The sequence below is a fragment of the Theropithecus gelada genome, chromosome 3, assembly GCF_003255815.1.
Source record: "Theropithecus gelada isolate Dixy chromosome 3, Tgel_1.0, whole genome shotgun sequence".
NCBI classification, from domain to species: Eukaryota; Metazoa; Chordata; class Mammalia; order Primates; family Cercopithecidae; genus Theropithecus; species Theropithecus gelada.
The window spans coordinates 86,466,559-86,482,405 of record NC_037670.1 but is presented as its reverse complement, the minus strand read 5'-3'; the positions used below and the strand labels follow the sequence as shown (position 1 = coordinate 86,482,405).

Below are 15,847 nucleotides of genomic sequence, written 5' to 3'. Positions count from 1 at the left end.
AGCTGAGATCATGCCACTGCACTCCAGCCTGGGTGACAAAGCGAGACTCTGTCTCAGAAAAAACACACAAAAAACGAAAAAAGACTGGGCTATAATATGTACAGTAAAATGCATAAAGTGTCCCAATCTTATGTATGTAGCTCAATGGATTTTTGTTTTTTTGTTTTAATAGAGACAGGGTCTCTCCTTGTTGCCTAGATTGGTCTTGAACTTCTGGCTTTAAGTGATCCTCCTGCCTCAGCCTCCCAAAGAGCTGGGATTACAGGCATGAGCCACTGAGCATGGCCTAAATGGATTTTTATATACCTGTGTAACTACCACTCAGATCAAAGTATAGATGTTTCTGGCTCCCCAGAAGGTACCCCGTGCCCCTTTCCAGTCAGTCCCCCTCACTTCCACCCCTAGAGGGACCTTACACAATACCTATACCAGGCATGCTTTTTTCCATCTCATTTTAAGTAATACTGAGACCAAGCTGCTTGCTCCAGGAAATACCCGCCCATGAAGTTAATTAAACTGCAAGGTTAAGGGCATAGTTGCCTCAGGATTGCCCTCGCCTCCAACACCAGTTGCAAGTTTGGGGCTTTCGTGAACCACCTTCAAGTTTAATAATTCACAAGAAAAACTCACAGAACTCAAGAGCTGTTAACCTCACAGATGCTGCTTGTTATAGAGAAAGAACACAAACGAGAACCAGCCAAAGCAAGAGCTGGACGCACGGGCAGTCAGGTGGGGTCCAAGGGCAGAGCTTCTGGTCATCCTCCTGAAGGAGTCACGGGCGGAGTTATCCTCCCAGCACCCATGTGTGACAGTGTGCAGAGTCACTTGGTGTAGCTAGAATGATTGCCTGGCTTCAAATCCATTGCTCTTAGAACAAAGTCAAAACCACCTGCATGTGGTCTCTAGCACTCTGCAGGATCCAAACCTTTCTCCAGACTTCTTTCCTGTGCCCCACATGCCACTCCAGTGCACTTCTTCTTCCTTATTTCAGAGCTTATTTTAGAGCCTTGAATATTCCATGCACTCTGACCCCCATGGACTTTTACAGATTTTTTTTCCACTGCCTGGAATGATCTTTTCCCCTAGCCTTCATACTGTGTTGACTGGCTGACTTCTCCTTATCCTTCAGGCATCAGCTTAGAAGTCAAGAAGAAGCTTTCTAAACCTTTAACTGTAAAAGATATTTTCATCTAATCACCTCCCAGCAGTATCCTGTAGTCAATGCCAGTTAGGAATAGAGAAGGTTTAGGTCAAGCCTTTCAGTACCTAGTGTCTGGTTGTTTAGTGGAAAGTAATTCAGGTTCCACCTAATCGAATGTGTAAGGACCAAATGCAGTATGACTGATTGTTTTGGAATCTCGACCAAGGGTACACTGAGTATGGAAGCACTTTCCTCTCAGCACCCACTGCAAACATTACTAATTAATATGAGGTTGGCACGTGAATTGAGATTTATTTACCATTCTTGTAACAAGATTCATACAGCCTGGGAGTGACATCTTGGTTCTATCTAAGTGGTAGTACTCACCTTAAATTTTAGTTTTGTTTTTTTCTTTTACACATTTTGGGGGTGAGGAATCAAATGTAGTCTCTCTTGTTAAAACAGCTTTATGACTGTAATAAATCTAGAAAGAGGAGAAAAGGGAGTGAGAATCTCCCTTGTTAGTTAAACATGTTCCATTTGCACAGTGGTTTGAATTCCCAGGAGAGCAGTATCCGAGCTGATGGATCTTCTCCATAAAAAGTCCTTGGCATTGGGCCATTGTGAAATTAAAATGAATTCAGATTCATTCATGCATGCAACTTTAATTTACAATTAAAATATTATGGTTACATATTTTAATAAGAATAATTAGATGGACCCAACTGAATCAACTCTTCTGTTTAATGAGACAGAACCCAGACTCCAAATGGAAAGGCAGGTGGCTGTGACAGGAAACGTATTTCAGATAGTGTCTTTTGTGGAGCTAGGCATTTTTGTTCTTTTTATATTTGAATGTCCAGAGTGAGCTGTTTGATTTTTCTGTACTACTCAGGATGCTTGCCTCAGCCTTGCTGAACTCATCTTGTCGGGTGTATGAGTGAGCATTTGATCCAGCTGCACACAGTCCCTTTCATGGAGTCGGACATTCTTGCCCAAGCACCTGCTCCCTCCTCCATAAGGGCACTGGGCTCTTTCCTTGGCACAGGGCTCAGTTGGTGTAACTAGACTGTTCCTCCCTGTGTGATGTGACCTGAAGTGTGGGCTGAAACAACCCTTTTGAATGTATGTGTGCATGCATGCATATCTCCCCTGCTTTCCTGGATCATGATGGCTGCATTCTACTTTTAGAGATTTATCCCTTTAGGATAAGTGCTTTTCCCCTTCCCAAATGCACATACTTCATACTAGGTATAACAGCAGCTTCTAGACAACTACCAGTTATTGACATTTTAGCGATGATACATCCATCAGTTCTTTGGCAGGGAATATCCTGAGTAGGGCAGGCCGAAGTGGGCCCTGGAGAGTTGCACAAACCATGAGGACTCCACCACTGAGGGAGGAGATGGGGCACTATGGGGAGAGCCAGCAGGGAGGGATGTATTGCCATTTTGGATGAGCAGCCCCTAAGGTTAATATTAATATGTCCAAGATACGCTTATGCTGACCCATGGTCATATTCTGGACTTGCTCTAGGAAAGCATGTTTTTGATATTGGGAAACTGACTGGAAACCGACTGGGCTGGAACTGATGATATCATTAACAAATAAATAATATTATCTAGGATCCTGTGATGCTGGGTACTTTGATGGGAAGCAACAAGACAGAACATTTTCCCACTCCCCAACACCTAAATTTGTTCCTCTCTCCCTCGTTTCTTCTTTCTCCCTTTTTTCCCCTCCAATCCCCCGCCTCCATTTTTCTCAGTCTCTATTATACTCAGTTATTAAGTGTTCCTATTTGAAAAAATAGTTAGGTTTCTATAAGAGGCAATTTACAGTCTTCTGTAAGCAAAGACAAGCAGCTGGGAATATTGTCTTCACACATACACACCAGGTTTCAGAGAAGGCTGCTATCATTTCTGAGCACTACATTTGTGTTATAGTTACTGTGAGGACTCTGGTATTTTTTTCTGAGCCTGTCCCAGAGAAAGATCTTCCTTCCTTTTTTTTTTTTTCTTAACTCTTCTTCCAGATTTTAAAATAATTGTTCACTGCAGAACATTTTTGGAAAAGTATACAGGAAAAAATAAAACTTTGAGCTATTTCTTTCTAGTCTTTTTCTATACATATGTATATGTCATTTTTAGAAAATTGAGATCATACAGAATTTATAGTTTAATATCTCACTCTTCCAGCTTAGTGTTCTAACACATTTCAAGAAATACTTCACCAGCTCTGTTTAAATTAGAAGTGTCTTAGAAAAGGAAAGAATTAGTAAACATAAATTCATCTTCACATTTGTTAAGAAATGAAAAAAGAGTAACTTTACAGTGAAGAAATCGGACAAACACTTCCTCAGCCAGGTGATCACTGTTAACACTCACAGTGATGTTATGTTGATAGCATATACCCTGGAAATGATAAAAATGGCATTTTACCTTTTGAAATAGGTAGCTTTCCTTCTGAAAACCTGTAACACCAATCTAATCATGAGACAATCATGAGACAAACATGAAACAAATCCCAATTAGAGACATTCTGCAAAATACCTACCAGGGCTTCTCAAATTGTCAAGGTCATGAAAAATAAGGAACGCCTGAGAAACTGTCACAGCCAAGAGGAGCCCAAGGAAACACAATGACTAAATATAATGTATCTCAGGTGGGATCTTGGAACAGATAAATGACATTAGGTGAAAATTAAATCAACCTTTTTTTTTTTTGAGAACGAGTCTTGCCCTGTCGCCCAGTCTAGAGTGCAGTGGCGCAATCTGGGCTCCCTGCGAGCTCCGCCTCCCAGGTTCATGCCATTCTCCTGCCTCAGCCTCCTGAGTAGCTGGGACTACAGGCGCCTGCCACCGTGCCCGGCTAATTTTTTGTATTTTTAGTAGAGACGGGGTTTCACTGTGTTAGCCAGAATGGTCATGATCTCCTGACCTCGTGAGTGATCTGCCTGCCTCAACCTCCCAAAGTGCTGGGATTACAGGCGTGAGCCACCGTGCCCAACCAGCAATCTTAATGAAGTATGGACTTCAGTTAATAATAACATGTCAGTGTTGATTAATGAATTGTTACAAATGCAGCATGCTGATATAAAATGTTAATAATAGGGGAACCTGGGTATGGGATGTATAGGACCACTCTGTACTATTTTCATAATTTCTCTATATCTAAAACTGTTTAAAATAAAAGGTTTATATTAAAACAAGTATCATTGACATATATATGCTCACATAAAAAGATTTCTGAAAGACTGTGCAGTGAACAAACCAATAAACAAAATAGTATTTATAAATGTAGGTTACGCTCCCGTTTGTGTTAAAAAATTGCACAAAACTTGGTGTGTTGGTGCATGCATGTAATTCCAGCAACTTGGCCAAGGCGGGAAGATCACTTGAGCCCAGGAGTTCGAGGCTGCAGTGAGCGATCGTGAATAGCCACTGCATTCCACCCTGTGCAACGGAGTGAGACCTCGCCTCTTAAATCCCCGAAACAAAAAAATACACAAGGTAGAGATGATAATATAATGAACCCCCATGTATGTACCTACCAACCAGCTTCAACAGTTTACTAACTCATTATTAACTCATAACCAAGCTGTATCCCCACCCCATCTATTTCCTCCTGCTACCACAGTCAATTATTTGGAAACAAATTCTAGGTATTATATAATTTCATCTGTAAATATTTCAGTATGCATTTCTAACAAATGACCTTTTTAAAAAATGAACCATATTATCACATGTTAAATAATTAAACAATTCCTTCATATCATCAAATATTCAATGTGCAAATTACCTTGATTATTTTGAAAAAAATTATATACTTGGTTATTCTAATTCTCTATTTAATTAGGATTCAGATAAGGACCACACGTTGCATTTGGTTGATACATTGTTTAAAGTCTTTAATTCTCTCTTTTCCCCCTTTTGCAATTTATTTGTGGAAGAAATTGCATCTTTTGCCTTGTAAAGATTTTCACATTCTAGATTTTGCTGATTGCATCCTTGTGGATGCCAATTATTTCTTACTGCAGAAGAGGAGGTTTTTTGTTTTTTGTTTTTTTTCCTGCACTTTTCCTAATGTGTTACAGGATATGAAAAGGTAACTCTCACTGATTTGGGATACTGCTTGTGTAAAGAAACTTGAAACATTGTGAACTATTATAAGTCCTGTAAAAGGCAGGTCTAGCTAAATCTCTCCACAGTTGTTTATCCTGAAGTAATAAAAGCTTTTCAAAAAATCATCATTCAGTACCACCAGAGGATGGTATTTAAACATACTCCATGCTGTAGAGTGGCAAGTAATATCCCTTGTCCTATGTCTCTTATTTGTTACAGCTGTTGTTAGGAAATAAAGGAAGGTTACTTGATATATTCCTTCTGCCTTTCTATTTTGTTATTTGTAAAGAATATAGTATAAGAAATGTGCTAGATTTTAGTTGTGAGATTGTTATATAGGGGTCCTGAATAGCACTCCGGTGATTAACACACTGGTAAATTCTTTTTTTTTTTTTGAGTCAGAGTCTTGCTCTGTCGGCCAGGCTGGAGTGCTGTGGCACGATCTTGGCTCGCTGCAACCTCCGCCTCCCAGACTCAAGCAATTCTCCTGCCTCAGTCTCCCAGGTAGTTGGGATTACAGGTGTGTGCCACCACACTTGGCTAATTTTTGTATTTTTAGTAGAGACGGTGTTTCACCATGTTGGCCAGGCTGGTCTCAAACTCCTGACCTCAGGCAATCCACCTGCCGTGGCCTCCCAAAGTGCTGGGATTACAGGCGTGAGCCATCACACCCAGCCCACACTGGTAAATTCTATAACCATTAGTTCTATGGAAAAGTACCTAGCGCATTGTTGGTATACAATGTATTTTAAGTGAATGAATGAATAGTTTAAATACATGAACATGTAAAACATTACTTTGAAATAGGAAAAAAAATATCCTAAGAAGGAAGAACAAACTGAGACAAGTTTGCATTTTTATGGTAGAAAATTCTCATCAAAGCTATGAAAAATTAATATTCACTTAACGCCTAGATGTTCTGCTTTATTAGCTTTCGTCTTGTGTGATCTTTCTGTAATCTAAGTAAATTTTTTTTTTTTTTTTTTGAGACAGAGTCTCGCTCTGTCGCCCAGGCTGGACTGCAGTGGCCGGATCTCAGCTCACTGCAAGCTCCGCCTCCCAGGTTTACGCCATTCTCCTGCCTCAGCCTCCCGAGTAGCTGGGACTACAGGCTCCCGCCACCTCGCCCGGCTAGTTTTTTTTTTTTTGTATTTTTTAGTAGAGACGGGGTTTCACCATGTTAGCCAGGATGGTCTCGATCTCCTGACCTTGTTATCTGCCCGTCTCAGCCTCCCAAAGTGCTGGGATTACAGGCTTGAGCCACCACACCCAGCCTCTAAGTAAATATTTTTACAGTTAACACCTACTCATCTTTACTGTGCTACAAAGATTCAAACTAAGCTATGATGGAAAATTTTAAAAAACACACCTATCACAATGGCTAAAATAAAAAATAGTGGTAATCCCCCTAGAAACTGTAATAGGTATGTATGATATATCATTGTGGGGTTAATTATATTTCCCTAATGGTTAATGATGTTGAACATCTTTCCTCGTGCTTGTTTGCCATCTGAATGCCCTATTTGGGTGAAATGCCTCTTCATGTCTTTTGCCTGTTTTCTAATTAAATTCTATTTTTAAAATATTGAGTTTTTAGAGTGAGTGAATGAGTGTTTTGAGACAGGGTCTCTCTTGCTGAGGCTGGAGTGCAGTGGCGCAATCTCAGCTCACTGCAACCTCCCACCCATCTGCCAGGGTCAAGCAATCCTCCCACCTCAGCTTCCTGAGTAACTGGGACTACAGGTGTGAGCCAGTACACTCAGCTAATTTTTAAATAATTTTTAAATGTTTCATAGAGATGGGGTTTCACCATGTCGCCCAGGCTGGTCTTGAACTCCTGAGCTCAGGTGATCCTCCCACCTTGGCCTCCCAAAGTGCTGGGATTACAGGAGAGAGCCACCTCGCCTGTCTGAGAGTTTTTTTTTTTTTTTTTTTTTTTTAATGTATTCTAGATGCAAGTCCTTTATGGGATGTGTAATCTGCAAATATTTCTTCAGTCTGTAATTTGCTCTTTTAACATTTTTCACAGTGTCTTTTGCAGAGCAAAGATTTTTAGCTTGGTGAAGCCTAATTGATCACTTTTTCCTTATGTGAATTGCCCACACGCCTGGCTAATTTTTTTGTATTTTTTAGTAGAGATGGGGCATGACTGTGTTAGCCAGGATGGTCTCGATCTCCTGACCTCATGATCCACCCGCCTCGGCCTCCCAAAGTGCTGGGATTACAGGCATCAGCCACTGTGCCTGGCCTGATGTTTTTTTTTTTTTTCTAAAAGTTTTTCTAAAAGTTTTCTCTGATGTTTTATGTTTGACATTTACATCTGTGGTTTGGTTAGTGTTGATTTTTGTATGAGGTGCAAGCTTTAGGTTGAGGTTCATCTCTTGGCCTATGGATGTCCAGTTGTTCCATAACCATTTCTTGAGAGGCTTTTCCTTCTCCTTTGAATTGTTTTTGCACCTTTGTCAAAAATCAGGTGGGCATATTTGTGTAGGTCTCTCTCTGGGTTTTCTGTTCTCTTTCATTGATCTACTGTGTCTGTCCCTCTCTAGGACTCCATTGTCTTGCTACTGTAGCCTTAACATTGGGAAGAAGGCTTCCTCCCACTTTATTCTTTTTCAAAAAATTCTTGGCTATTCTAAGACATTTCCCTTTCCATATAAATTTTAGAATAAGCCCATTTATGTCTTCAAAAAAATCTTGCTGATATTTTTTATAGGAATTGTGTTAAACCTACAGATCAATTTTGGGCAAATTTATCTCTTAATTATGTTGGGTCTTCCAATTTGTGAACATAGTATGTCTCTTTGATTCCTTTCAATAGCATCTTACGATTTTCAGCATAGAGGACCTCTGTCTTTTAAAAGATCTTACTTGTAAATCAGTTGGTTAATTCCGAAACATTTAATATGCACTTAGTACGTGCCAGTACCGTGCTTGGTGCTAGAAATACAAAAATGAAATACAAAGCTTTAAGAAGCCAGAAGGACAGAGTTTGAGAAGAGCATGTTGTCTGAACTGGTATTTTAGCTAATAAAAGTAGAAAAAACTTCCCCCTCCAAAACAATACAATTACAGTGAAGTTGGAAATTGCCTAATATTTGTTATTACTAAAAGAATCACTAGATGGAACATGTTTTAGAGTACAGTCTTTGGAAGAAGGCAGATGTGAGTTTGCAACTTAGCTCAGACTGGTCATTTGACTTTGGGCCAGTTGCTTAAGCTTTAGAATCCTCATATAAAAAATCTGTAGAGTAGGATGAGAATATACTGAGCTCTGAGGGTTGTTGTAAAGATTGAAGAAAACATTTGTGAAACAGTACAAAGCACGCCACATGTCGAGTGCCCTGGTACAATACAATACAGTTATTGTTATTATTAGTTTCATCTCACATAAGGGCTAAGGGAAAAAAAAGACAGGGTAGAAGTGGATAATGGTCAAACCTGGGGTGTGGGGATGGGGGAAAAACAGGGAAATTGAAATCAAAGGGTGATTATTATAGGATAACACAGGAATTAGATCTTCAAAGAGTCTAGGAGTCTGTCTTTCTTTAGAAGTCTGTTTTCACATGGAGAACAGTAGGGACAGTTAGTCTAAATTTTTAATTCCACTCTGCCTGGCTTTTTCCTACTACATATAGTCGTTAGGCCCAAGAAGTCATTAAAGTGTTTAATAAGGTTATTAAATTGACTAACTGCAGCTGCTGAAGCAATTTTCCTAGGAAATCCATATGATTCTAGGTAAGGGGCTGTGGAACTGTCCTCTGTGGCTGACAGCCTGTCAACATTCCTTTGAAGGATGGCGGGCAATGTCATGAGGGATGCGTCTAATTAAGAGATTAGAGGTGAACCTTGGCTTCCTGGGTGTGCTATTTGTAGCTGAGAGTATGGGGAAACTTCACTAATTCCTACTAATTGCAGAGTGGGGGAGGAGGAGACCCATGTGAATTATAGAATATTTTAAAATAAATGTACTTTTATTACTTTTGAGTACATATTTTAGCTCCAACTAGGCTAACAAATTGTTGCCTGGTACAAGTCTTAGGGGACTAAGTTATTGAAGCTATCAGAAGGATTTTCAATTATTTCTATGTAAATAGGTGCTTCTGGGTTCTTTAGGGTGCTAGAAAACAGTTTGTTCTACCAGATCTTAAACATTGCTCTTGTATCCTTATGCTGTTAATTGGCACATCCTTAGAGGAAGGGGTTTGTTAAATAAAATAAACTTTAGACCAGCTGCTAAATAACTTACCATTAATTCATGGAGCCCAATAATCCAAGTAGATGAGGTTTTAATTTCAAGTGAAGTTTGATTTTCCTTTCCTGAAAGCAGTTTGTTTATTCCTGCAGGCATTTATTTATTCATTAAATGATACTAATGGAATGCATTGGATGTATCAGGCATTCAAGTCTTACAAGACAGCCTAAGCTGCCCTACAGGAGCTTAGCACCTGCTAGAGGAGGCCTACAGGTAATTACAATACAGCACAGTAGGACATGGTGAGTAGGGACTATGTCCAAGGCAATCCCAGAGACGTTAGGGGCTCAGAGGAGGGTCAAATAAGTCAGACTGGGTGAATCCGAGAAGGGTTCCCAGAAAAAGTGGGAACCAAGTTGCATTTGAAGAATGAATTGGAGTTGGCAAAAAACAGTAGAAGAAAAGAGAAGATTAAAAAAAAAGAGAGAGAAGATTAAAAAAAAAAAGAGAGAAGATTTAAAAAAAAAAAAAAAAAAAAGGGCAGTAGGGTGGCCTAGCAGTCCAGGCAGAGAGAACAGCTTGGTCGAAGGCTGAAAGTGTGAAGTGGCATGTTGCTTAGGGGGACCTATGCTTAGCCTTTGAAAATAAGCAGAGTGAAAATCATGAAAGGCTGTATTGTGCTAGTTTAGGAGTTTGAACTTGAAGGTTATGGGGCAGCCTTTGAAGTATTTTCAGCAGGAAAGCAACATCATCAGATACGTGTTTTGAAGCCATTCTTGTCTTCATGTGGGGAATGCACTGGATATGGGCCCAGATATAAATTAGCAGTTCTTGCATTAATGTTGGGCTAGAGGTCCTTAAACCAAGGCAGTAGCAGAGGGAATAGTTGTGAGTGGTTCCAAGGAGAATGACTCTGAAGGACTTGGTCTGTGTGGATTTGGGGAATGAGTCAAACAGAGGGGTCTGGGAGAACTGGATTTCTAGCTGGGGTTGGTGGGAGATGCTCTTCACTGAGAAGGGGAGCAGGATGATGTGGGAAGGGTATGGGCACGGCGTGCTCAAGGGACTTCTAGGTGGATCAAGCTAGAGGCTGGATCCATGGGAGAGGTGCCTGGACTGGGATGGAGCTTTGGGTGGGGACCATCAGCCCATGCGAGGGGGTTGAATGTGTTTGGATGAGGTCACCCTAGAATTGCAATAGTGTGCAGAGAACAACGGCCTGGGATGGCACTCAGGCACAGAAACATTTCAGGGAGCAGAGAAGAAGAAGTTTGTCATCCACAAGAGAATAGTGATATTTAGCACTCCAAGTTAAGTATTTTCAGGATTGAAAAAATATGTGGAGTCTTAGTGCTGCAATGAATTTTGAGTGTACATTTAAAATTTTAAGAGACACACCCGCATACACAGTGACAAGAGATGGAGGTGAAAAGCATAGACCAAGAGCAAAGTATCTGGATTTTTGCTTCTGTTTCCATCCCTGGGCAGAATCTGCTTTATCACACTGTGATTAGGGAATATTATGGATACTTTGGTTTAAAAATGGTCTTTTAGTCCCTCTTGTAATTTAGAATATGCTTTTAAGAAATGATGGTTGTCTCTTAATGCACATAAAAAAAAAATAAATAGAGAAGAAGAAATAATGGCCAGGGCACAGTGGCTCATACCTATAATCCCAGCACTTTGGGAGGCTGAGGCAGGAGTGTTGCTTGAGCCTAGGAGTTTGGAATCAGCCTGGGCAACATAACGAGACCCTGTCTCTACAAAAATTTAAAAAATTAGCTGGGCATAGTGGCACCCGCCTATAGTCCAGCTACTGGGGGTGAGATTGGCTAAGGTAGGAGGATCATTTTAGCTCTGGAGCTTGAGGCTGCAGTGAGCCAAGATCGTACCACTGCACTCCAGTCTGGGTGACAGAGTGAGACCCTATCTCAAAAATGAGAAAAAGGAAAAGAAATAATGGTCAAAGAGCATCACTATAGGGTTATCTTGTTCTTTTTTTTTTTTTTTGAGACGGAGTCTTGCTCTGTCGCCAGGCTGGAGTGCAGTGACGCAATCTCGATTCACTGCAACCTCCGCATCCTGGGTTCAAGTGATTCTCCTGCCCCAGCCTCATGAGTAGCTGGGACTACAGGCACGCGCCACCACACCCAGCTAATTTTAGTAGTTTTAGTAGAGATGAGGTTTCACCATGTTGGCCAGGATGGTCTCAATCAACCTTGTGATCCGCCCACCTTGGCCTCCCAAAGTGCTGGGATTACAGGCGTGAGCCACTGCGCCCGGCCTATTGTTTTAAATTTTACCCCATGTTTTCTATTCTTATTATCTTTATAAAAGAACAAAATTATCTACTGTATATGACTTTTAATATCCCTAATTTCTATGTATAACACAAAGATTATGAAGATGAAATGATTTAACGTAGGGGAAATGTATTTTAAAAATAGAAAAGTATTATGTAAAAGAAGGTGTTCCTCTTTCTGTTAATAAGTTGTTATTGCTTATTCTCATGTGGCTGGGATGTATGCACAAAGTCAACTTCAACCCTCTTTGCTTACTTTTCCCATGACCTTTGGTATCCTTTCTTTTTCTTCTTTTGAGACAGGGTCTTGCTCTTTTGCCCAGACTGGGGTGCAGGGGCACAATCAAGGCTCACTGCAGCCTTGACCTCCTAGGCTCAAGTGATCCACCCTCCTCAGCCTCCTGAGTAGCTGGGACCACAGGCGTGCACCAGCGTGCCTGACTAATTTTGTATTTTTTGTAGAGATGGGGTTTCGCCATGTTGCCCAGGCTGGTCTCAAACTCCTGGGCTCAAGAGATCCTTCCAAAGTGCTGGGATTACAGGTGTGAGCTGCCATGCTTGGCCTGGTGCCCTTTCTTATTTGTGTCCTAATAAGCAACTTACCCAGAAGGGCCCATTGTTTCAATTTGGAGAGATGAAGAAAGTAAGAAATGATCACTTTTTAAATTCGAAAAAAACCTGGACCAATTTTTTATGATTAAAAATTAAAAGTCAGTTTTACAGTATACTTTGTCTTCAGATAACCAGTAAAACTATCCAGAAGTGCTCCCACTTCAGTTTTGCATTATTTAAAAAATTCCATTATGTGGCAAAAGTGTTTTCTGGATTTGCTCGTGGTGCCTGATTCATTAACTTTACTTCTTGTTTTTTAAAGTATTACAAGTACCACATTGGTTAAAGCTCATTTCAGTTTTGTTTTAGTGCAGTCATTTGCTCAGTTCTTTCCAGTCCTACTTGCACTTCTGAAGGATAATTCTTTGTTTATGATGCCATTACAGGAATTTGTAAGTGTCTGGGTTCGAGATCCTAGGATTCAGAAGGAGGACTTCTGGCATTCTTACATTGACTATGAGATATGTATTCATGTAAGTATGAAGTCAGTAGAAATAGTAATTTTGAGGGACTTTTATGGGATACATTTTATGGGATAAAGTTGACACTTGTAAAAGTTTTTCTGATTCAAAAAACTGAATTTGAATGATTACAATTAATGCTTTTATCTTACATGAACTAGTAAGATGGTTCCTAAAGTTGAAAAATTACTTATTTGAATCCCTTATTGTTCCTTTGTTAATATTAATATTTTAATGTTTATTGCCTTCACATATGAAGATGCGCATGCATCTAAAATGCACGGGTAAAGAGTACTTATAGCTCATTAATGGCACTTCTTATGATCTGCTATAGCATATTTCTGAATCATATGATGCCTGATAACCTTCAAGTTTGAGAGGATATAGAGTTCTTTGGAAAAAGAGATGTGTGGTGTTTTATATATAGAATCAGAAGGTGGGAAATGGATATGTGCAATTATTGTGATTAATTTGTCTAGAATCTGAGTAATTAATGTAACTAGAAATGACGTGCCTTGCGTGGATCCTACTGTGTTACAATCTCTTGAACAGTGTTGTGTGGTGTGTGGCCTTCTGTGACCATCTTAAATAAGGGTACGTAAACTTTTTCTGTAAAGGTAGTAAATATCTTCAGTTTGTGGGCCACACAGTTTCTATCGAGACTACTTATTTCTGCTGTTGCAGATGAAAAGCAGCCACAGACAGTGCATAAATGAATGAGCATAATTGTATTCCAATAAAACTTTATGTGCAAAGAGAGGTCTCAGACTAGATTTGGCTCTCAGGCTATAGTTTATTGGCCCCAGTTTTGAGGACAATACTTTTTGCCTCTAAATCAGATGCATATCAGATGCAAACTAAATTAGTTCAATTGGGGAGCATAGAAGCTGACCCAGATTGTATCCGTGACTTCATAGCACAAGTGAAGTAAAATGTAACCATTATTTAATCATCCCATTATAAATAGCTCACTTGGTATATTGGACACCCAAACACCAGCCATAGAACTTTTCTTTTTTTAAATTCTCCTTTCTTCCCTTTTTTCTCTGAAGTTTCCCCAACTTCAAAAAATAAAAGAAAAACCCAGAATTGCTTTTTTGATTGTGTTGTAAAGCCATTCCAGGATACGCCATGGATTTTGATTCTGTTTTGGTTTTATTCATAAGCTCACACTGGAGTTGCATTCTGTGTGGAAAATTATGACTATATAAGAATAAGCATTTGAAGTAAAATGAAATATTTTTAGTTGCCTTCTAACTTTCTCCAAAAAAATTGTGCGTCCTTATCACGCACTTCATGATAGGCATGAAATTTAATTATTCCCAGGAGTGAATGGAAGTATAGATTTTTCTCTGCTCTATAAATAGCCTGCTGTAAATTCAGAAATCTCCATCTGGAGCCAGAAATGATGGGTTCCACAAATAGTATTTGATGGTGTCCTGGCACTTCTCTGAAACACTAATAAATTGACAATGGCTAAGCCTTGGCTTGGTGGACAGCAAAAACAAGCAAATAGATTTAGAGGAACTTAATCAGTTAGTGATCTCAGTATCCTCTAATCTTGAAGAGACTTCCACCTGTCATACAATTAAAAGTGGATGGCAGAGCCAGGGAGTTCTGGTTGGCTTCTCTTAGTTGTTAACCCATAGAGCTTCGAGGTAGAGAAGCTGGTCTTACAACTTGTTTAAATTAACCTCAAGGAAGATGATGTCACGCAACTCTGGGATCTTAACGTTTACTTGGAATTTTAAACTAGTAGACCCTAGAGCTGGGTAGCCATCGTAAATACTCCCCTGAACCTGCCCTGCAAATGAAGGACTTATGGGTGGACCTCAGTCTGGTGTAGGTACCAGGTGGATTTTTAGATATTGACAGCCCTGGTGGTTGTGAGCAGAGACATTAAAGGGAGTTTAAATGGACCCAGCCTGTGTCTGAGATGTCAGGAATCCCTGTAGTGGTCAGGGGTTCTTTAGGGAGAGGGTACTGGGAAGATACCTGCTCAAGCCTCATTAGGGCACTAGTTCTGGTATAACATGGTCTACAAACCTAGTCCCCAAAGAGCACATTAGAGTGACACCCTGGTGTGCTCCAAGTCCACCCACAGAATGTTATTTGCCACAAACTCCTTCCAGCGGGTTTTGCTGCCATATCGTTAAAGATAATGGGATTTAGACCAGTGGCTACCTTGGAGGTGAGCCTCTTAACCTGTCTACATTCTGAAGTTTTCTGAACTTTACAAAGTGTAAGAATACCAGGAACCATGTCATATATTTCATGAGAACAGTTTAAGAGCTAATGCACATAATTACTTAGATTTCCCAAGGAAAACAATCACTGGGCATATGAAGTGGTAGAATAATAATTTTTGAAATAGTACTCATCTTGGGGGTAAAAAATTGTTTCTCATTTAGATTAGAAAATCGGATTTTGAAATACAGAGAATAGAGATACTCATATTTTCAAAAACCAGGAGAAACAAATATTTTGCTAGGTTTTACTCAAAGGAGAATATTTACTCTCGTCTTACATTTACCCAAAGGAGAAGCATTGTGGCTGAGCTTAGCATGGGGACGCCATTGGTGGCTTTTTCCAAGTCTGCCTTAGAGTATCTGGAAGGAAAACAACACTTAGTAACTAATGGTAATATTAATAGACAACATTGGCCAAGTGCTTATTATCAATCCTCACAACCACCCTATGAATTAGATATGTACTAGTTCATCCCATTTTAGCACTCAGGAAACTGAAGTTTGAGTGACTTGCCCTGTAGCAGAACCAGGACTGGAAATCCGGTCGGCCTGTCCTCCATGCCAGATGCTTATCCCCCACGCACTACAGCCATTCTCTGGCTTGGATGGACATACTCTGTCTCACATACAGCAGAGAAGGGAAGGCTGTTCTCTAGTTTAAAAGTGATTTCAGGATTCCTGGTGATTTGTGTGATCTGCAGGGTGGCCATGTCAAGGAGATGAAGATTTCTGCAATGTCTCATAAAGGGTCGTGAGGAGGTGTC

The 15,847-nt window shown here is 40.1% G+C and overlaps 1 protein-coding gene across 5 annotated transcripts in view; it reads left to right on the top strand.

Annotated features, from left to right (window-relative positions):
• Positions 1 to 15,847, top strand: part of SNX10 (sorting nexin 10) — an 84,346-nt gene that overhangs the window by 58,572 nt on the left and 9,927 nt on the right. For 2 of the 5 annotated variants that reach the window (XM_025380846.1, XM_025380845.1), the window contains exon 3: positions 12,760 to 12,846. In XM_025380846.1, the coding sequence (XP_025236631.1) occupies positions 12,760 to 12,846 (87 nt within the window). Of the gene's footprint in view, positions 1 to 6,558; positions 6,689 to 9,611; positions 9,733 to 12,759; positions 12,847 to 15,847 lie in introns of those variants that run through there. The other 3 variants (XM_025380844.1, XM_025380847.1, XM_025380849.1) reach the window with 3 other exon arrangements.